This window comes from Amblyomma maculatum, chromosome 10 (genome assembly GCF_055883805.1).
Source record: "Amblyomma maculatum isolate TAMU_Amacu chromosome 10, ASM5588380v1, whole genome shotgun sequence".
Taxonomy (NCBI): domain Eukaryota; kingdom Metazoa; phylum Arthropoda; class Arachnida; order Ixodida; family Ixodidae; genus Amblyomma; species Amblyomma maculatum.
The window spans coordinates 176,415,072-176,437,547 of record NC_139353.1 but is presented as its reverse complement, the minus strand read 5'-3'; the positions used below and the strand labels follow the sequence as shown (position 1 = coordinate 176,437,547).

General features: G+C 43.7%; 1 protein-coding gene across 1 annotated transcript in view; it reads left to right on the top strand.

The window, feature by feature from the left end:
* Positions 1–22,476, top strand: part of LOC146177985 (salivary peroxidase/catechol oxidase-like) — an 88,176-nt gene that overhangs the window by 12,378 nt on the left and 53,322 nt on the right. Inside the window, exons 2-4 of the mRNA XM_084580689.1 lie at positions 6,361–6,479; positions 8,668–8,791; positions 21,118–21,314. Coding sequence (XP_084436815.1) covers positions 6,361–6,479; positions 8,668–8,791; positions 21,118–21,314 — 440 coding nt within the window. The remainder of the gene's footprint in view (positions 1–6,360; positions 6,480–8,667; positions 8,792–21,117; positions 21,315–22,476) is intronic.

Genomic DNA, 22,476 nt, shown 5'->3' with positions numbered 1-22,476 from the left:
ATTCGGGGGTCCGCCGGGCAGAGTGCTGGCCATGGAGCTCGATTAGTCGACGAGCTGCATTTTAATGCAGCAATAAATTTAACGGCTACATTTAACCTCCTGTTATCCATCACTAGGCCGTCCACCAAAGCCGATGTATCTCAAGTGCATGCTTACTATCGTAGGTATTGGGAAAATTGCCTTGTGTTCTCGTAAAAAGTACGTCAAGCTAATGAGAGGTGCAGAAGTGCTTAACTCTGAATAGTCTTTAATTTGCTAAGTCTAATAACAATATTTCAAGGTAGAGCATTGTTTATCTGATAGACCTTCGAGCACGGCGCCATAAAATATCACTAGCGGCTACCTATTAAACCAGCAGCACACTCTGGCGCAGCCTAAGCACACCGCAATATTTTTGAATTGCATTTATGGCAAAACATGCGTCACATATTCAAAAAGCCGTATGCTCCGCTTATCAGCTTCTCGTGCTTTAATGAATATTTCTTTTGGCGAAGGTCATTCAAGGCTTATGCTGAAAGTTTCGCGTCAAGGAAGTTTGTCTGCGAGATGTGTCAGCGAATTTCTGCGAGTGGCAGGTACAGCGCCTTTTCTTTTCTATAAACCCCTTATAAATGGCCGGTGAAATATGAGGCATTCAACGGAACGCTGGTTGTGTTCTATAAGAGGCGCGTGATCTACTGTGTGCAGAAACAACACTGACGTTCGCGCATCTTTACTGCAGGTTTTTCAGTGCTCTCAGAATGTTGTTTTTGTTACTAAGTGCTATGTTTATAATTATTAACTAACATCAAGCCCCTTCCGGAAGCACGAGACGTCGGTGCAGCCAGCAATAACTACTTCTTTTGCTTTGTTATCACATTTCGCTACCTCAGCGAAAGCACAGGAGCACACGCGCTGTTAAAACTAATTTTCCTCACAATCGGTAATTTGTTTATGCCAACAGAACATCGACCAGACTACATGCATTCTTCAGTCGAATAATCTTGGCGTAGCACGGAAGAGACCGCCAAATGTAATGCAGAAGTTGTACATTCCTGGGTAATGATGTGAGTAAGCTACAGTCTATCATCTGAGAGGTTCCTTTTATGTGAATAGAATCTGTGTCCACTTAAACGACTATTGGATGCCAGTCGGTAGGATGTCTGAGAAATTTCGCATATTGTCTGCTTTTGGGAATTTTGAGCACACTTCATTTCATTTCTCACTTCGGTGAGTACAAAAAGGATGCCAAAACTGTCTGGTACCTTTGAGAACAGCTCCAATTTATAAAGAGTTGCGAAAAATTGTATGGGGCTCATGTAAAAAAATGGCGTTTCTTATTGATCCAAATTTGGGAATATAATGAAACCTGCGGCGACCACGTTCAATGCTGTCTCAAAGTTTTAGGCTTTCATATTGTGGAAAAATGTACGATCACCTTGCACAAAAATAAACTTCCAGTGGCTTAACTCAGCCATACCAGGATATACGTAGCGAAATACACGGTTTGGCTTGGTTGAGCTTGGTTATCTGATAAGTTAGATTGCACCAGTTAAGCAATTGATTTTGTCGCGGTTTCCAGTATGTGTTCAGTAAATGTCAATGTTATGCTCATGGACGCAAAGACCGATCGGTGTTCTATTGTTTGCCATATAGCCTCAATTTTGGATAGATAGCTAGACGTAAGTATGGTCTAAGTGAGATATATATGAAATGTCGGTTTGAATAAAAACATCGCTCCTGAGACCGTCTCTTGAACCACATACAATGTATGTCTGGAAGCATTGACGCGAGATGCAATGGAGATATTAAGGTTTAATCACTGAGATGCGATATGCACAACATGTGAAACGAACCTCCTGCCGCACGCTTTCGGTGACTGACTGAGCTCAACCGTCTATATTTTTTCTAAATGTGTGGAGTGGTCATAATGTTTGGGACTAATAAATCTGGTATATATCTGATCATGGATACATAGTAATGATTGTTATTAAGGCTTTTAATTAGGAGGTCGCCTTTAGGGCGCCGACTGTGGCACCTCTTTTAATTATCAAGTTTGTAAAACGGTTAAAAAATGGCTAATAAAATGTTCACTCTAATGTCCGTACAAATTAATCATTTGCTGCCTTGCAGCGTGCCATAGCTGGCCGTGCCTATCGATGGCTCTTAATCTGCCCTAGAGATGTGGCGAATCTCCACGAGCAGTGTTTTGTTTGTGCAGTTATAAGGACCGGATTTGTGGTGACAGCTTACGGCAAAGTGTCATGTTCTTGCATTTGCATTATGCACATAGGGGGACGACGGTCATACACAGGTCACGTTAGTGAGCTAGGTGAAAAGAAAGTGTGGAAATAACTTGCAGTACAGAAAAAATTAAGAAGTTACGAGGTTCGCAGGTGTCAAGTGGATGAATCTAGCACAAAACCGGGTTAATTGGAGAAATATGGGAGTGGCCTTCGCCCTGCAGTGGGTATACTCAGGCTGATGATGATAATGAGGATAGAGAAAATAGTTATTTTTGCAAGTTTATAGTTTTTTGTCTTCGGGGGATTTATTCAATCAATCTGCTTACTTCAGCAAACCGGTTCGCGCATATTACTGTCTCAAAGGTGCGCTTGAACTTCGAGAGACTGTGTAGTAGATGACTGTAACCTAATTATGGTTACCAAGGACAAAATAACAGAGACGTGATACCGCTCCAAAATTGCATGATATCCTGACATCGCACAAAACACAGGTGCTTGTCCCTTTAGCCTCCATCGAAATGAGGCTGCCACAGATGCAATTTTGTTGCGACCATGAGCTTTATAACTGCTTTATTCTCATATAATTTCTGCAATGAATGCTTTTTTCTTCAATACTGCGCTCACAAAGCTGTTTAAGGTGAGCATGTGTGCGGCTTGCAAAATCACTTGCGTTATCGAGAGGAATTATTGGTCCAGCTTTTATGTCTTGCGCAAGAGGAACGCAGAGTTTCATTTCATTTCTTTATTCTAGTTTTTCGCGCAATACAAAACATTGTAGATGTCGAGATAAAGCAGCGTTCCGTCATTGTTTGACATCCTTTTCGGATGGCACAGCATCTCAGTAACAGTTTTACTACAATATGCAGTTGGCGTATATTGAAAAAGACGTATTTTGGCACCTTCGGCTACTGCATATTTCTCTATTGATGAAGAAACGACAGACATGTCCGAACCCTAGGCATACACGGCCACCGAAATATGGAACAGTGATGGCACAGTTTCAGATAACCGCCCAAGTATGTTAGCTATAGTGAACTCGCAGAGATTCGGCGAACATAACGATGAAAGGTCACTTCCCCGTTTGGGCGCAGTATCGGTTTCTTTCCTATACTGCGATGTCATCATCTGTTTGCTAGTGACCCTCAATAACAACACCGAGAAAAGCTGCTCCCTATGTAGAGCCAGTCCAATGAACAAAATGTTTGAATGATCGACCTTACTACGAAATCTTTCATAGAAAGACTTAATAGACTGACGTGTGGTCAAATCCCTGTAGCAAGCAGCTGAAGCACACACCGGCCTTTATATTAGCGAATCACGTTTTATAGTTTCATTGAATGACAAGGCCTATCAGCTGCTTGACGTATTCAAATAACGTAAATATAAAAAAGCTTTTTACATACCCTGAAAATACCAGTGGCTTACCGTGGAGAAGCAAGTATAGCACACGCGGGCTTTACAAATTCGTATTAATTCAACACATAGCATCCTACATCGAAATGGCACGTACCAGGGGCTCCATTTAAGCCTCTGTAAAAGGGAAGGTTAAACTGTGCTTATGCATTCGATATGACATTGAAATGGGTAATAGTTTGCACACAATACTAAGTATGCACGGCTAATCTTATTTGCTGCAAGGTGTGGGAAAACACAGCCAATAATACAGGAAAAAACGTTATTACTCTGTGTTTAGAATCTTGAAAGTCTTAAATAAACAGCTACCCAATCGATCAATAATTACCAACGCTAACTGAGTAAATATGCGCATGGAGCTTTTATGCAGTGGTAGACAGCCGCGCCAGAAAGTGGTTGCGCTAAGGAATGAGAGTTCTGCGATGGGATATGGTATGATAGCGTGCTCTCCTAGTTATTGTAAGCGATATACCACCGTAGGCTCATCATCGTTTTTTAATTCAATCAAATGTTTAATGCGAGATCATGATTCATATCTTTGACGTTCTGTTCTCCCGGTGAAAAGAAACTATGAGTCACAGTAAACTCATACATATTTTTTCCTGCCAAACTCCCTCTCTCTCTCTCTCTCTCTCTCTCTCTATATATATATATATATATATATATATATATATATATATATATATATATATATATATATATATTGATACGTGGCAGAAGGCTAGCACGGGAAACCACAGCAGGTGATGAGCACGTGTTCACAGCACAGCAGAGTAGAACACAGCAGATCTTCAGGCAAGCTCCAACGGTTTCTTCAGCTTCGTCGTCTCTCACTCTATTTTCTATCGTCGTCCTCTTCGGTGGCATATACGTAACAATGTATATGTATATATATATATATATATATATATATATATATATATATATATATATATATATATATATATATATATATATATATATATATATATATATATATCATAAAACGTCATTTATGTCTGTTATTGTGAATTATAATTGTACGATATGATAAAACATTAGTACGAGTTTAGTATGAGAACCTATGCATGAGGTTATTGATACCTTATAGCTTTTTCGGTAGGGGTCGCACCGTTGCCGATGGCCAGTGATAAAAAAATTAGAAATGACCTCTTGTAATACCTTTATGGACAGTGCAGCTGGCTATACCCACTAGATTACATTACATTTGGGAATATCTGCTGGCTGCACTGAAAACGAGGGCTCGAGGCAGTAGAGAAGACAAATCAAAACATTCCAGAAAAATGCTTCCAAAGACCACGTGCTTTTGTATGCCGTACTATTTTCGAACCAAATACCGTGCCTGAAATGTACGCCACGGGTCTTTTTTGTGTTTATCCATAAAGATACAGCTTGAACATAATGAACCAAAACTAAGTCTTACACAAAATGATAGGCTTCATTATGTTGCTATTTTGTACTGGTTGCGCCTGTTAATGTATGATGTGATCTGTTCAAATATAAAAGCACGTACGCAAGAGAAAAGCTAGTGCTTTGTGACAGCAAGAATGAAAGGAGGACAAAACGTCCTTGCCAACAACCGTGCACATTTTGTATGTGCTAGAATGACCACTGCATATAACTGCACATGAAATTCTTTGCTGTTTAGGCCGTAAAGTCTTGGTTTATCTTTTCAACAGCGCAACTGGTGGTTGTCTGTGAACTGAACTAGGTACATGTTCAGAGTTGAAACAAAATGTTTATTAGATGCATTATATCCGAGCAGTGTTCACGAGCTTGAATTGGGTTTTCACACGCAACGAAGGCCGTTAGATCGCCCGTGCGCGTGAATTATTTGGCTAGAACCACGGCTCCACAGCGGCAGCGTCTAAGAGGCCTTCTCGAAAAAAGCGAAATCTGAGCTTTCTTTGAATATCGATCGTCTGCAACAATGTGTGTCGACTCAAGGAACTACAACTTTATTTAATGCATGAATAAATGAATAACCTGTTGAAGCATGTGCAATACCAGGATAACAGCTTGTGGGGCTAGTTGTGGGCCGCTTTGGATTTCATGGCTGCTGATTTGTATTTTTAGTTTTGGAAAAGGAACCTTCATTGATGGGCAGACGTAACTGCATGGGATAGGAGTGCGAATTTGATGTGCTTGGGAGTAGAGGAGGAAGTTGCGCTTGTTTGGGAAACAGGAAGTTTGAGTTCCTTTGGTTGCGTTACAGTTGGTAGTGCGTGCCTGTGTTTAGAGCCTTCTCTCGTGTTGTCCTTGTTGCTCCACTGTTCCTGCTGGCATGTGCAATACATTGTTCTCGATTATCCTTATGCACTTTGCGTACTGATACCCTCTTTTTTCCCGATAGAAATGTGAAATATTGCATTATGCTCTACTTTTAAACGACCATCTTAGCATCATCAGCGTTCTTTGCATCTTTTGTACCCCTTCTCACTTTCGTAGCGGCTGCAATCGTGCAGCGCCATCAGGACTTGCCACTCATATAATCTGAAATAAATGTCCGGCATATGAAGCGGCCTGTCATTGTAGTTTTATCTGTGTCCCAGCAGAGATTAGCCTTAAAGCGCTGAGAAGGCCAAGCACCTAAAGAGGCGCCACAAGACTGTGAAAACTCTCTTGGGCGGCTCGTGGCAGTTCACTGCGCACACTGAATGTGTTGTTTGTGCATACTCAAACGGCAAACGAGCGCTCTCAAATGGTTTTGTTCTCAATACAGGGAATCTTTTCTAGCGACAGTGATCCTGCTAATGGTCGTGCCATGGAGTCAGTCTTTCTCCAGTTATCAAAGTGATGACCTGCTAGCGCGTAGCCCAGCTGAACCCAGCAAGCAAGAAGGTGAGCAAGCAAACCATTTTCCGCTCTATTGTGCTGTAAAACGATTACAACTAGCCTTCAAGCCGTGACAAAAAATTCGACCTATTCCACCTTAGCTCAAATTCGAAAATGCGGCATGGTATTCTAGTTTTTTGCCGCACATTAGTAACCAGTATTTTAAAGCCGTTTTTTAAGCCGGGGAGAAGCTCGTGTGCCAATGTGGATTGGAAAGTAACTCTACATGACTCGAGCATTTGGTGTCATCACCTCAGCGATAGTCTAAGCTGCGAAGGTGGAGTGGCCGAGAAAACTGAAGGTGATAACGCCATTTCTAGCACCCACCTTTTATTTTTAGTAGTTATTAGGGCTCGTGCCGCCAATCGACAGCGCTGTCGTTTATACGTCATTTTAAGGGCACGGTAGTCAGCAATTGCCTTGCAATCTTCGCTCAGTGGCAATGTACAGCGATCAGCGTAAGGTATCGCGTAAGCTATAAGACAAGTAAGCTATAAAAAACGTTGTTGGGCTAGTCGGTGCTTTGCATGAGGAAAGCTATCTGCGAGGTAAAGGTGCAATATTTTGCATTCTGAATGGTCGAAACAGGCATTTCGTTGTAATGATCGCTGAAAACTTTGCAGGTAGCAATCCTTTAATTTTGTGCTCCGATAGTTCACAGAATATCAATTGGCTGAAATAAATGAGGTTCGTTCGCTCGTGTCAAAAGAAGGCTGAAGCTGCGGTTTCTCTATATTTGTACACGCATTTTTAATCGGCACGTCGCCATTATGTGAATACAATGCTTTGTAATCAATGCTCTTAATACGTATTTTCAAAACCTTTACTGGTAACTACCGGCTCACTGGCCTTGGACTAAAGGTAAGGAAGGTTATAAAAAAATAATACAAACCACCTTGTCACCATGCCCATTTTTCGGGCCTTCGTAGATGCGTTATCACAGAAGCTTGATGGTTGAGTGCGGACGTCTTATTGATCACTGAAAGGATGCTTAATGAAAGGTGAACGCAGAACTTCAGCTTTTCATAAAGCCGGATCCATGAACAGGACTCTTATTAATGAGTGCCACCTCAGGAACGAAAGAGGCGTCAAACACCCTTCCTACACGTACAAGGCGTCCTACACCTACAGGCTCCTTCATGTTCGATAAATGCTTTTGTTTAAGAATAAATTAACAATTTCGATCATGAACACTCTTCAGTAGCAATCCCAGAATCTTCTTTTCTAGAGTGGCTTCTAGTTCTACAAGACTGAAAGACTACTAATTTGATATAATAGCTTTAATAACTGCCGAAAACCTAAGCATGAAATGCATGAAGTAGCTTTCTACAGGAAAGGGTTTTTTAGCATAATGTTCAGCTTTAATACATGAAAGGCATAAAATGGGAATACTGAACAGAAAATCATCACATTGAAATATATGTTCATCGAACGTTTGAAAACTAGATGAAAACCCTGTGCATGGAACTAATTATTGAGTTCGTGCTTTATAAGATGTATTAATATACAGGAATAATGAAAAAAGCCTGCTACTCGCCAGGGACGTAATGTGCCGCCGGAGAATATACGTTATAGTTACAATGGCTGTACGCATGCTGTAATCTTCTTTAATTGCTGATAAATATTTCCGCTTTTATTTGACACTTATCTGAGCAGCACGGATTTGATAATTCACTAGAATATGCGGTTATGCTTAAAACATGCGCTCTGTATTACAATGACAAGTATACACCCTTACTCGAATGGATGGCTCCTAATTGGGTGCAGTGCCACGTTGTTTTTGGTCAGATCTCCCGTAAAAGTCAAAAGGCAATGCAAATTCCAAAAATGAGTAGCCGGGAGGATAAGCCTAATACTTTTTCATGATACTATACAACTAATACATAGCCCAGGCCACAAAAACCACTGACCCAATCCTGGCATTAATTAGATAATGTCCGGCTAAACATATGACCCTTGCATTGGCAATACAGTAACAATATTGGGCCCATGGTTTGCGCCACTTGGCCACTTGTCTCTATTTTGTGTATCCCCGCTTTGAAAGAAGTTTATATTTATCGAAGGGTGGTTTGCTTTGTGCTAAAATGTTCACTGCATTATGATTCACTATTCTATCGGTTAAGAGCATAAGCCACTGCCAAGGCTCTGAAAAAAATTCCAGAACTTCTGGATACCAGGTTTCATTCTTGTGCAGGGGATGAAGGCTCTAAACTACTGACGCTGTCAAAGTGCCCGTATGCCTCACGGCAACCTGGAATTTTGGGAAATGATAAGGAAGTACAGAGAGTGAGGAAGGAGGTTCAGGACTGCCTAAAAAAGTAAGAATTATATTTTATTTTGTGCGCCATTTCAATATTCTGCAACCTCTAATTCCTGAACTCACAATTTCACAATTAGCGAGGAGAAGCGGTAATAGCACCGGTTAGCTCTTTAATGCGGTTCTTAAGAGCTGCAACTTTTTTGAGGGGACAAATCGACCAGAGGAAAGTGATCACGGAGTTTCAAGAAAAAGTGCTATTTCTAGAGATGATATGCTAACATTATTTGCTCTCTCTAAAGTTGTGAAAAAAGCTGAGCGCTGAACGGCATACTGCTGAGATATTTCCTAATTTTTGCTTTGCTACCAGCATTGATGGTTGTTCGTAAATAAGTTATTGAAGTGGCGAGTACTTGTTTCTGCCCCTAATACTATTTTAGTGTCTGGAAAACGAATTCGTGGTGTTAATTGGGATGGTATGTCGTCATATACGGCAAGAAATGCAATTGACTGTGCGCGATTGTGTGCCCGTTTTTAATGATTATAAAGAGCGGCCTCAATGGCCAGACTACGCGTGTTCAGCGACAGTAGGATAATACTATGGCATTCAGTTTCCTTGTTCAGCAACAATGGCAGACTTCTTATCTTTGCACATATCCTGATTTCATCTACGCTGCTGTTTCGATGACATTCAAGAATGCATTCGCTTTTCGCAACGCAGCAAGTTACTCCTAAAGGACGTATCTGTATTGTGTAGTTCAAGAAATTTACTATTTTCATAGCTGTGTCACGAAAACATATTAGTTAGAGCTTAAATGAGTCATATTTGCCGGCCTCAGTATCTCAGTATTATGCTTAAATTGTTTCCCTAGAGCAACAAACTTGAACAATGTGTGATGGAATAGCATCCACCCCGTGCCTCTGATGTATTCATAAAAATAATAATAATAATTGGTTCGCAGAGAGGGAAAGGTGCAGTATGTCACACTTGTTTCTGCGGAGACCTGAACCGCGCCGTAAGGGAAGGGAGGAAGGTGGGAGTGAAAGTAGATAGTGAGAAAGAGGAGCCATAGTGGAGGGCTACGGAGTAATTTCGACCACCTGGTGGTGGCGGTAAAACATTTATTGTGGGAAGCAGGGTACATTATAAAGATTAAGGTGGTTCCTGATCCCGGCTGGTGTCTGTCAGGCCGTGCCTGGCAGCGACCGCTTCAGCCCAGTCAACCAGCATCTTTTGCGCTGCTTGGTCCGAGCTGCAGACCGCGATCTCCAACCCTCTTTGTTTGTGAGGCCCCATTGGAACAATGGCTTGAAATCTTTGCATAGAAACGTTGTGTGATTGATGGTGGCTCTAGGTATAGTGTACTAGAACTATAGCTCTAGGTGCGCCACATAGAGAGCATGTGGGGTCGTACCGGCCCAGGTGTGCCAAGGCCAACCAAGTTGGAGAGGAATACGTTTTGGCTTGTAGCTGTCGCCAGAATATTTGATGCGGTATTGAGAGAGAGGTATGAAGTGGAGGATATAACTTTTATTGGTCTGAGTATTGAAGCGTTATGTCATGATAGGTTGGAAGTCTGTCCCGCGTGCTTCTCCAGTCTTCGGTATGTCCCGCTCGGTGGACGTGCGCTCGAGCAGTTGAGTGGGCTGCCTCGTTACCGGGACTGCCTACATGGCCTGGTACCCAGACGATGAGAATGGGTCGAGGAGCTGTGGAACCAGAGGTTAAGATTTGATGGACGACTGGGTGTATTTTTGCTCCTGCGAAATTTTAAATGGCTGTTTTAGAATCGCTGAAAATGAGTGTGGCAGTGGAAGAGGAGATGGCTAGCTCTATGGCTGCCTCTTCGGCTTCTGTCGACGGTTTTGCTTTGACAGAGGCAGAAACTACGTGATTGAAGTTATAAGAAGTCACACTGATGACATATGCCATGGGGTGACTGTATCCTGCCGCGTCTACGTAGGCCGCTTCGGTGTCACTCGCGTGTGCTGTGTGTAGCGCCTTGGCTCGAGCATCTCGTCGTGCATTGTGGTGAGCAAGGTGCATATTTTTAGGCAGGTGTTGTAAGGTAAGGTTGTCCCGGATGTGTTGGGGAGCATGGTGGCAGTTTTCAATGGGTGGACCAATTGGTTGGAGTTTTAGCGCGGCGAGAATGAACCTGCCCGCCTCTGTGAGGATCTTTAACTTTCGCTGACGATGCACAGCACACGGACGCCTCTTCGTTTCGCCTCCACAGAAACGCAGCAGCTGCGGTCGGGATCAAACCCGGGTACTCCAGCATAGTAGTCGGGCGTCTTACCACTGCACCACCACCGCAGAAATCAAATAATAATTTGAATTCCAGCTTGCGAACAAAAGGTTAATATTCATGTAATTTTAACCAGAGGTATGTTCTGGTCGACTGCCCTATGTGAAGTGGTGCTTCTGTTGGTGCACTTTGATATTCGTATCAGCGGTGCGACATGGTTCCTTCGACACGATGCGGCTCGTTTCACAAAGTTCAGACATCGAGGAGGTCCTGTTCATGAAAATTTCAGTAAACCCAGCACCTCCTCACTGATGAGTGCGGAAATGTGCAATGGCCGCCACAGCAGGTACGGCGGCGTAATTGTGCACGATGGCTTTTGCATTGTGACATACATCGAAGAGAGTCGATTTATTCCATGCGCTCGTTTGTGAGAACAGTACCTGTGTTCTCCATAGAAATAGCGACACGTACTTCACACCACTTGCATATACTGAAGACAGACTACGCATGCACACATGCTGCTAAGTCCACTCGTGGTCAGTAAAAATGCATGTGTGCCAGTGCGCCTTTTCAAGAGGGTCCAATATATCAGTGGACACCAGGCCGTAGTGGAATTGTTGTGGACGATGCTGCTCGATCGGCTCATGATACAATCAAGCGATGATTCCCAGCTATGCAGGGGGGCTGGGGCAGGTAGGTCACCGCCGCTTTCGGCGGGGGCTGGCCTGCCACCGAATATTTCTGTTGTAGGCCGTCATTGCACCCGCCACGGCTTCGGTGGTGGACAACGGCTGTTGTGGCACGCGTCTTTCCCTCTTCCTTTTCTTTCATCTCTATTTTCTCTCTTTCCACTTTCACTCCCATCTTCCTCCCTTTCCTTACGGCGCGGTTGCGGTGTCCACAGAAAGCAAGTGAGACACCGCGCCTTTCCCTTCCTATAAATAAATCAGTTTTAAATCTCTTCTGTCTGCACGAGGCAGCGGAGGTGGCTCAGCTACAGAGCCAGTAGCAGGCCCGTGCATTTTCTTTTCCTTCTTCCTACAGCCACAACAACAACATGATACAACCAGCATTGTCGAGATACCATTGACAAGAGCCGACTCAGCAAGGCACCGTCGACTGATCTCCCCTGATGGGGTTGGTACAGGTGGGTCACCGCTGCTTACGGCGGGGGCTAGCCTGGCGCCGAATTTTTATCGGTTCTAGGCCGTCATTGCACACGCCACCGCTGGTGGTGGACGACGGCTGTTGTTGCGGCGCGCGTCTTTCTTTCTTTCCCTCTTCCTTTTCTTCTCTATATTTTCTTCTATCTGCACGAGGCAGCGGAGGTGGCTCAGCTACAGAGCCAGTAGCAGGTCCGTGCATTTTCTTTTCCTTCTTCCTACAGCCACAACAACAACAACAACAACAAAAATGATTTATTTATATGAAGGGAAAGGCGCGGTAACGGTCTCACTTGTTTTCTGTGGACACCGCAACCGCGCCTTAAGGGAAGGTAGGAAGGTGGGAGTGAAAGTAGAAAGAGGAGCCGTAGTGGAGGGCTCCGGAGTAATTTCGACCACCTGGGGATCTTTAACATGCGCTTTAACCAATTTAACGTGCGCTTTAACCAATCTTTAACCAGTTAACATAACAATATTATTCGACAACCATGGTCTACGAAGCTGGACGTCCCGCTCGCACCGCACTGAACAGTTACTTCATTTGCAGGTACCAAGCTGCCTCCCCCGCTGTGATGGTACAATGTTGTGTCGCTTGTGGCTAGGAGTGGCGTTTACAAACACCTATTCCAATCTCATCGGAATAGCATGCTTTGTAGCTTGTGAGCAGTGCGGGTGTGTTGAAACGTTAGCGCACATACTTTGGGACTGCCCTCAGTTTTAGCGTCAGCGTCCCTTCCTCGCTGGTACACTCTGCTGCTTGGATTCTCGCACTCTTAATGAAACTAAGATTCTGGGCCCTTGAATGACACCTTCATCGCAAAAAAAGCAGTGAACGCGCTCTTTAGGTTTTAAAATACTCGGGGTTGAGCCCAAGAATCTAAATGTACGCTCTCCACCCCATTTAAGTATAGATCTCTGGACATGTGACGGACTGTTTTTATGGCACTCATTTTTTTACATTTTTCCCCCTTTCCTTCCCTTCGCACGTGTAGGGTAGCCTATTGGGCATCATCTGGTTAACCGGCCCGCCGGGGTGGTGCAGTGGTAAGACGCCCGACTACTGTGGTGTGGTGGTGGTGACAAACATTTATTGATCCAAAAGGGGTGGATGTATGCATCGGCCGGATATATGAACATCCAGCCCTTCCAGATACTGGGTGGGGTGGCTTCGGCCGCTGACCGGGCGCGCTCGACCAAGGCCTTTTGGGCCTGCAGGTCATAGCAGCCGAGCAGGGTAGCCTCCCAGTCCTCCCGAGTGGGGTTGGGTTGAGGAGGAACAGCTGGGTTGGATGAGCAAGCCCACACCATGTGGTAGATGTCCGAACACGTCTCCGCACAGTGCGGACACTGCCCGTGAAGGAGGGATTAAAAATTGGAGGCTTATCAAGGTTAAGCCCAGTGGATGCGAAGCATGTTAAGCAGCTGCCTCGCAAAGACGTTGGCGCGGTTGCGGGCACAGAGACTGACGCGACGGCGTGCGCGTGCCGCTTCATCACGGGCGTGACGTCACATATCACGTGATGCAGCGATGGTGGCGCCGCCGCCGCGTCGCGCGCGACGGCGCGAACCGAAGCGAGGAGGCCTCCGCCGGGCGACGTCCGACGGCGCGATATGAGGCCCCATCTGCAGCCGGTGTGACATCATTACATAACGTCATGTCACGTGACCCCACTTCAGGGTCAATGGTGGCCACCGCCGGGCGTCGCGCGATGCCTGAAGCCTACGTTAATATACTTCGCATAAAATATTTTAGTGCTGCCGGGCACAGCAGAGTGTTGGTATAAAGACGGAGTAGAAGCCGCTCCTCCGTCTTAGATAGACCTTTACTCGGGCGAGGGTAAAGGCTATGGAGTACCCGGGTTCGAACCCGACCTCCGCGGCTGGGTTTTGATGGAGGCGAAGTGAAGAGGCGTCCGTATGGCGTGCGATCTCAGCGCGCGTTTAAGATCCCCTGGTGGTCCAAATTAGTCTGTAGCCCTCCACTACGGCTCCTCTTTCGCTCTTTCCACCTTCACTCTCACCTTCCTTCCTTTCCTTACGGCGCGGTTGAGGTGTCCACCGAAAACAAGTGAGACAGTTGCCTCGCCTTTCCCTTCCTATAAACCAATCAATCACCTGGTTAACCTTCCTGCTTTCTATATTTTCTCTCTCTCTTCGCGCCAAATTCCGCAAGGGCCACATGCATCGAGGCTGCCCCGCCGGGGTGGTGCAGTGGTAAGACGCCCGACTACTGTGCCGGAGTTCCCGGGATCGAATCCCGGCCACGGCGGCTGCGTTTCGATGGAGGCGAAACGAAGAGGCGTCGTGTGCTGTGCGATGTCAGCGCACGTTAAAGATCCCCAGGTGGTCGAAATTACTCCGTAGCCCTCCACTACGGCCCCCCCTTCTCTCTATCCACTTTCACTCCCACCCTCATCCCTTCCCTTACGGCGCGGTTCAGGTGTCCACAGAGCAAGTGTGACAGATACTGCGCCTTTCCCTTCCTATGAACCAACCAATGCATCGAGGCTGGTTCAATTCAAAGCTTCGTTTCCGTGTGCTGTTTGAGACTTCGTCACGTCATTCGGATGCTGGCGCCATTTTATGTGATCGAGCGGTCTACAAACATCTGCAGCTTGTTGGCGAAGGCTAGAATGCAGCGAGGCCTGCACTTGACGATAGGTTTACGAAGCACCCGGTGCCCTTGTTGCACTTGAATTGTTTGAACTGCGGCTGCACGCTTGCCCACCAGGCATACATTTACAAAACTGCTGCAGCAATCGGAAGAACCTAAGTCCCCCAGCGCCGCCAAACGTATTCAAGAACACGGAGAACCAGAGCAATTTCTCTTGGCTGAGACTAGCTGAATGATAGAAGTTAGACGAAATACAACGCAATGCGCTTTTCTGCAGATTCCAAGTTCTTTGATAGTGAGACATGCTCAGGATCTCACAAAGATGGCTCCTATCAAATTTTTGTCGAAATAGCTGGACTACAATAATAATAATAATAATAATAATAATAATAATAATAATAATAATAATAATAATAATAATAATAATAATAATAATAATAATAATAATAATAATAATAATAATAATAATAATAATAATAATGATAATAATAATAATATTATCATTAATAATAATTTAGTTCTGTACTAAAGCGAGCTATTTGCATACTCTCATATAGTTGCATTTCTTAATGCTTATTTTCATTGTCCAAATCGACACCAATTAGGTATGTTGTTTTAGACTGGTGGAGATATAGTGATTACCGGAATCGTTTAATTACGGTAAATTATAAGATCAGCAAACCCTGCCGAAACATGAACGAGAAAGCAATGAAAATATCAATCGCCCCGCCGGGGTGGTGCAGTGGTAAGACGCCTGACTACTGTGCCGGAGTACCCGGTTTCGAACCCGACCGCGGCGGCTGCGTTTCAATGTAGGCGAAACAAAGAGGCGTCCGTGTGCTGAGCGATGTCAGTGCACGTTTAAAGAACCCCAGGTGGTCGAAATTTCCGGAGTCCTCCACTACGGCGTCTCTCATAGCCTGAGTCGCTTTGGGACGTTAAATCCCACAAAACCAAGGCAAACCAAACCGAAATATCAATCAACCCATACACGATTTCTCATGCATATCTGGTACAAATGCCATATAATATCCTGCAAATCATTCAATTCGTGATAAATATTGATATTGTAGGACGTTTTACGAGCACGGTATGAGAAAATTTGTATGAGAGTATTGTGGACTCAGAAGTTTCGCACTGGGGAACACATTTATAGAGGTAGCAATAAGTAGGTAAGTCATTTACATCAATTCGGAATAGTGCGGTGACAAACACTGATGCTTGAGGTGCCCGATAACTAACTGGTACACTATCCGAATCAGCATCCTTAGTGCTGACAAACTCCATGCGTGAGGAAAGAAATCAAGATGTTCGGAGCAGCAGGGCCAATATTCAGCACGTTGAATTTCTTTAAAGGCAGGGATTGGGTAACGTCTAGAACGTTTTAGCAACGTCAACAAATAGAAAATTATTTGAAGAAAACAGAGTCGTAGTAGAAGTGTAATTTGTTATAAAGATTTGTGGCTGAGTGTCGGTAGAGGAAAACTATTGGAAATCATGCTGTGTTATACATAAGGTGTTATGCTCAAGAAAATTAATATGATGAGAGAATGCTTTTTGTGTTTCATTATTTTTCATGAATTTATGCGTGTGTTTTTGGTCAATAGTCAGATATATTCTGTTTTCCTCGCGCTTTGTGTACTGGTATATTCACAGCAGTCTTCCAGTCTACAGGTAATACACCACATTGACACGAATTTGTGAATATGCATTTCAGTATGATGGTATGTAGGATGGTAAGTATGACAGTAGGTTTGATATTCCCTAAAAGAGTTGCATTTATTTCATCAGTTCCACTAGGAGATGTGTTTCAATTTACCGATAACCGGTATGACGCCTTGCGAGTCGAAAAAGATTAGATCTATCGCTAAGTGATTGCATGGTTGGGGAACGGGGCGTTGGAAATTATTGGGAGAAGAAAACTAAATCTTTGCCATTTTTATTGTAAAAAGTAACGGCGGCTGTAGGAAATATTCGCAAGAGTTGACCCATGTGGCGCGGTTAACTTGGGGATGTGCTGGTAGCGAATGTTGCGTTAATTCCAGTCAGCCGTAGAAACTGACGTTAATTACCAAAATTCGTTAAAACCTATTTATATAAGCATGAACGCAATTTTTAGTATTATATCGAGAACTTGCTTGTTCTTTGAAAACTAAAACATCCAAACACAAAAGCAGCATTAGAATAGGCACAAAAATGCTAAGCATCCGAAAGGCGGCAATTTTTCACAGCATCAATGCTCTCATTTGTTCCTGCGCGATGTATGAAATCAACCAGAGAACGGTACAAAAGGGTGGCCCACATGTCACATCCACCATACTTGGTTGGTGATCATGTACTTGTGCATTAGTTTCCATGGACCACGGAAGGCTCATCACGACACGTTTAACCACAGATACTCGGTTATCATCACCGTGAATGAGAATTTATACTTTAAAACATACCTATTAGCCTGAAAACTTCAATGACAACGGCTTTTGATGGTAAAGAGCATTTATGTATACACTATGGGCAAGCTTCACATAGTATTCGCTGCTTGCCCAGAGGGGGGTAACAGTCTTCAGAAATGCGTCTTTCGAAGCGCTTGGCTGAGTCGCCTTCTAAGACTCTATCGAAGGTGAAGCCCTTCAGTTGTTAAAAAGGAGGACAAATCTGAAATCGTCTATTCTTGCCTGCATTCAGGTAGTGTAATTACTTTAGTAAAATTACTTTTCCTCCTACCATACAGGGTAAAGAGGCCCACCGAAGTAAATCTCTTTGATTATCTACCACAGAAAAATAGAGTTTCTCAAAGAATAAAGTTAACAGTAGAGCGGCGCGTAACAGATAGCTTCGATTCCACCTCAAAGTAGGAGCTAGCTAGGGAAACAGATTTTTATAACTCTTCACAGCAGCAAGCACAAGCGCCTTTTGGCGACCGTTGTTTTAATTCGCAGCATGCGTTAGCGCGATTTCATAAATAGTGGCCAGGTTTGTGGCGCGCTTTGGGAAATCTGAATGCTGGAACAGCGTAGTTTCAGGAGACCGAAAACTGCTATATTCAGAGCACGCGCGTATAATTAGCTGGCAGAACTTGTGTGAGCCAATCTGCCGAGTAATGCCGATAGCTACTGCAAAGAACCAATGGCGCAGTTACGGGCAAACTACTAGGGTATTTGAAATCTAGTGGCGTAGGCGTAATAATCACGTACAAAATCAATTTTAGTAATTTATTGATCGCAATGTAGAAAGGAGATACAACTTGCACAAAGCACCGCTGATGCGGAGTGTGGTAACCGGTATTTCTCAGACGGGCATTAGCCTCCATCGGCGGGGTTTGCAGATTTGCAATACTTATGAAGTCATGGTGTTACATATGGCACATATACTTTAGTGCAAAGAATAGCAACTAAAGTGCCATATTTTGCCGCGTAAACGGCTTTATCAGTTTGCACACGACAGTAAATAAGAGTAACGTTTGCCTTTGTAGCTGCATTTGCGATACAATATCACGCACACTAGGTAAATGTGGTCTCCAGTGCAATTCACGACATGTATTTAGCTAAAAGAATTGATATTGCATAAAAATTATGTTTGGTCACGAGATAAAAACTGCACTAGGAGTCGAGGAAAAAGGCTACTGATAACTTGATGTCGGTCAAGCAGCACTGTGACGTCATCACCTCTTATTAATTTTTCGGTGACCTACTGCAGCACTGTGTAGTTTTGGACACTGCATGCTCTGCCTTGGAAATATCGGCTTGATCTGCCACAACCACCGAAAATTTGCGGGTTTGTCCCAAAACTTTTGAAATCGAACTTTGGTCACGGCCAAAAGTTGGGCGCCCACCCAAACATTCTTGTTCATCCGGTCCATGCAGTCCAAGTATTGGAGGCTAGTTTGAATGTTCGAAGGGAAACTTCTCTAGGCTTTCAAATTGTGGATTGGAATGAAACATTTCATAGAAGGCACTTGAATACCTCTCAAATGCGACTCTATAAATTATGTAAAATTTAGGTCTCTTTAATGTATTTTACTCATTGTTGTGAGATTCACACTGATTCAACGTCTTTTTTGTAGGATGTGTCGTCACCATTCAAGTGTATTTGTTTCTGGCCCAAATCGACACTATGTATAGGCCCTCGGTGACATTAGGTATTATTTACCCTTAATTCAAAGTTTTTACCTAATCTGGCACAAATCCGCCATTTATTACTATTTTTTGAGATCCACACTTCCTCGATGTCTTACCGTCGTATGTTACGTCATCATCCAAGTTCCTTCCTTTTTTGACCAACATTATGGGTTCTTCGGGAATCTTGAGTATTGATTACTCTTAATTACGCGTTATTATTATTACTTGATCCAAATCCGGCCTCTGTAACCCAATTTTGGCGTTTTTGTAACATTCGATGCACTAGCTGTTTTCACGTCTCCTAACTTAATTCTACGTATGCAGCTATTTTGGCACAAATTTGATATTTGTGGCTCTAATTACTTAACTAAATCTACAAACATCAAACTTACCTTGTAGGTTGATTCATTCTAACTTCATCTCAAGAAAATATTCTTTGTTTTGTCTTTATTCGCAGACACCTCGCGCGGACGCACATTTTCGTCGCACATATGAACTTAGAAGGCTTTGGCCATAATATGTCATCAGGGTGTTTGTATTGCGAATAGGTTAGCATCTCAAGTGCCCGTTTATTATATACTAAGCAAGTAAAGAAAATGAGCATGCCGATTTATATTATATTACAATCCGGCGTGCCACACGATGGCAACCTGACTTCTCTGATTATGGCGACGTGGTAGCAACGACGTAAGCTGTCTATGAGCGCTGCCAAAAACGGCCCAATTTGAAAAACATGAAAAGAGGGCCTAAAATGCATTTCCGGTTGACCTTCCTACAGGAGTGGACTATAGTGTGTCAGTACAAAAGAATTGAGCGTATACACAACTGATAATAAAGGAGTGCCCACTGCGAGTGTAACGCGGGTTGTGCTCACTGTTCGTCGTGCTTGCCCCTTGGTTCACTCTTGGGCAAGTGGAATTTTTTCGAATGATTTGTCGCCATCTGGCCTAACATTGATCACAACTTCAGGCCTAGTTGGACGATCCATACAGAGCAGGAATGTTGTGCCAAGCGTTGAATATGAGCCACTTGATTTTTGCGTGGCCTACACCAATTTTAGCACACATAGAGAAGAGTTTAGGAAGCAGACAAGCGAATTAGATTGCAGCTGGTAGAATCGTAATTGAACGTTTACATGCTAGGGTGCACATATAGTTTTACGTATAGCACCAACTCATCGTTAGTTTTCCCCTAATTTTATTTCTAACTCTATATATATCTATATAAAATATATTGATTTATATATATTAGGAGACGCCTGCTTCTGGGAAAGAGAGCAATGGTTAGCCTTGACCGCCTAGTAAAGAGCAGAGACATTAGTCTGCCAACCAAGATCCGTATAACTCGTGCTATGGTCTTTCCAGTTGTGATGTATGGATGCGAGAGTTGGACTGTGAAAAAGGCTGACCGCCGAAGAATTGACGTGTTTGAATTGTGGTGCTGGCGAAGACTCTTGAGAGTTCCTTGGACTGCCAGAAGATCAAATCAGTCGATATTGTCGACCACAAACCCTGACTGCTCATTGGAGGGTCAAATTCTAAAGTTAAAGCTCAGCTACTTTGGTCATCTGATGAGAAGAGAGTAGTCGCTGGAGAAAGATTTGATGTTGGGAAAGGTTGAGGGTCGCAGGAGAAGGGGTAGCCAGCGAACACGATGGTTAGATGGCATCCTCGAGGCACTGCAGATGAAGTTTTGTGATATTAGGAAGATAGTGAGAGACCGGAAAGCGTGGCGTGACATGGTCCATAGGGTCACGAAGAGTCCGACACGACTGAACGACTGAACTGAACTAAACTATATAAATCCAGAAATCCTTCATGAAAACTTATCTTTACAGCACATTCTAGAGTTAAGCAATAAGGTTATCATGAAGCATTTGAAACATTTGGAGCCTTTAGATGCACATACTGAATATGACAGCGGCTGGCGTCGGGCTGCGGCCTCTCGATCTACTCTAGTATCGGGTGCTATCGCTTACGGCTGACTCTGGCATTCTGGGAAACTTCAGCGGGAGTTCAGAAAACTGTCCAAGCCCTGAGACTCTTACTAGCTCTGAGAGTTGCTTTTGGATGTCAGTATTTGTAGAAAGCCATTCCACAAAATATATCCGGGCATACGTTATTACATTGTTGGCGAGTGCATACGATAGGATATCTTTTAGAGGCCTAGACTCGGAAATGCCTCGGGATGAAGTCACCGCGTCTTTCACTTTTATTCATTTCTTCTGCTTCCTTTGGAACTGTTAGGACGCAGGCCGCTGATCTTGGTCAGGAAATTCTGCACGGGGCACTCGGTTCGTCGGAGACCTGTAAACAGTCCTTAACTTGTGATCCGAAGCAGCAGTTCAGGAACCCCGATGGCACCTGCAATAACCTGGCCCACCCTTACTGGGGTAGCGCCGGTTCCTGTTTGCGAAGAGAACTGCTACCGGCTTATGCAGATTGTGAGTATGACCGCAGTGCAAAACATGCTTTAAAAATGTGGACAAACGCCTCTACTTGTTGCGCAGGCGGCAAGGACCTATATGCTAAGAGGTCGCTTATTGCTTGTTACACTCCATTTTTGATTTCTTGAAGCAGCCAGACGTAGGGGGCGGGAAGCACTCGGAGAATTTTATAAAACAGACTGTGAAGCATGCCGAAAGGTCCGGCCTTGAGCATGACAACTTTATCGCCTCATTTTAACATAACAGTGAGTTTTTCTCACTGTTACGACCGAAAATATTTCCTTTGTGTTTCAACTTCATTGTTAGAGACGCAATTTACAATGAGCTAATCCGTGATGCGCAGAGAAGCTGACCATGTGGGCACTGAACTCGGAGCGCAAAGCTTATTCGCAGGTAACTCAACTAAGACAAGTGAGGGTTTGTAATTGTTCACAGAGTTTAAGTGCTCTGCTTGGGCAACGCATGAAAAAAAGGACTGATGGTCATCTGTAACAGAGCAAAGTTTGTGGCGGGCTTCCAATCGCAGAAGGCAGCGAGGATGTGCGTAGGCTAGCAAACGATGGAAAACAAATGAATAAAAATGGAAGAAATATAAAAAAAACTGGTGCAAGACGAATTAACGTATAAACAACTGCAGTCAAGGCCTGTTTAATCATACCTTTAAAGTGAAAATTGGCGTTCAGATCCCAGCAATCATAACAAAAAAGCGCCCATGCACCTGTCGGAATAAACTGCAATCTATATCTAGTCATCTGTACTGCGTGTTTCTAGGAAACTATTTTTACATCACCCAACGGCTCACAGCTAGATCTATTTCTCATTTTAAATTGAGGCTAGCTGTCAGTCCCAGAATAGCGGCCTTCACCTGGTCTTGTGATCACTGAGAAAGGAAGAAATATTTTAAAGCCGGCTGAATATCTTTGCAAATATGCGGTTTTACACAAAACCTTTAAATCTTGCAAAGTAAAAAGTAAAAAGTATGTTGCTTTGCAACTTGTTAATTGCTTGTGTTGGCTTTAGGAAATAAATTCATCTGATAGCCACTAGCGATCAAATGAAACGCTCATTTTTCACTTGTATAGAAGAGAAATGATTTCTCTGCAGCATGTGAACGCATTATTAGAACAATTTTGAGAAAACATAGCCCTTGTTAGCGCAT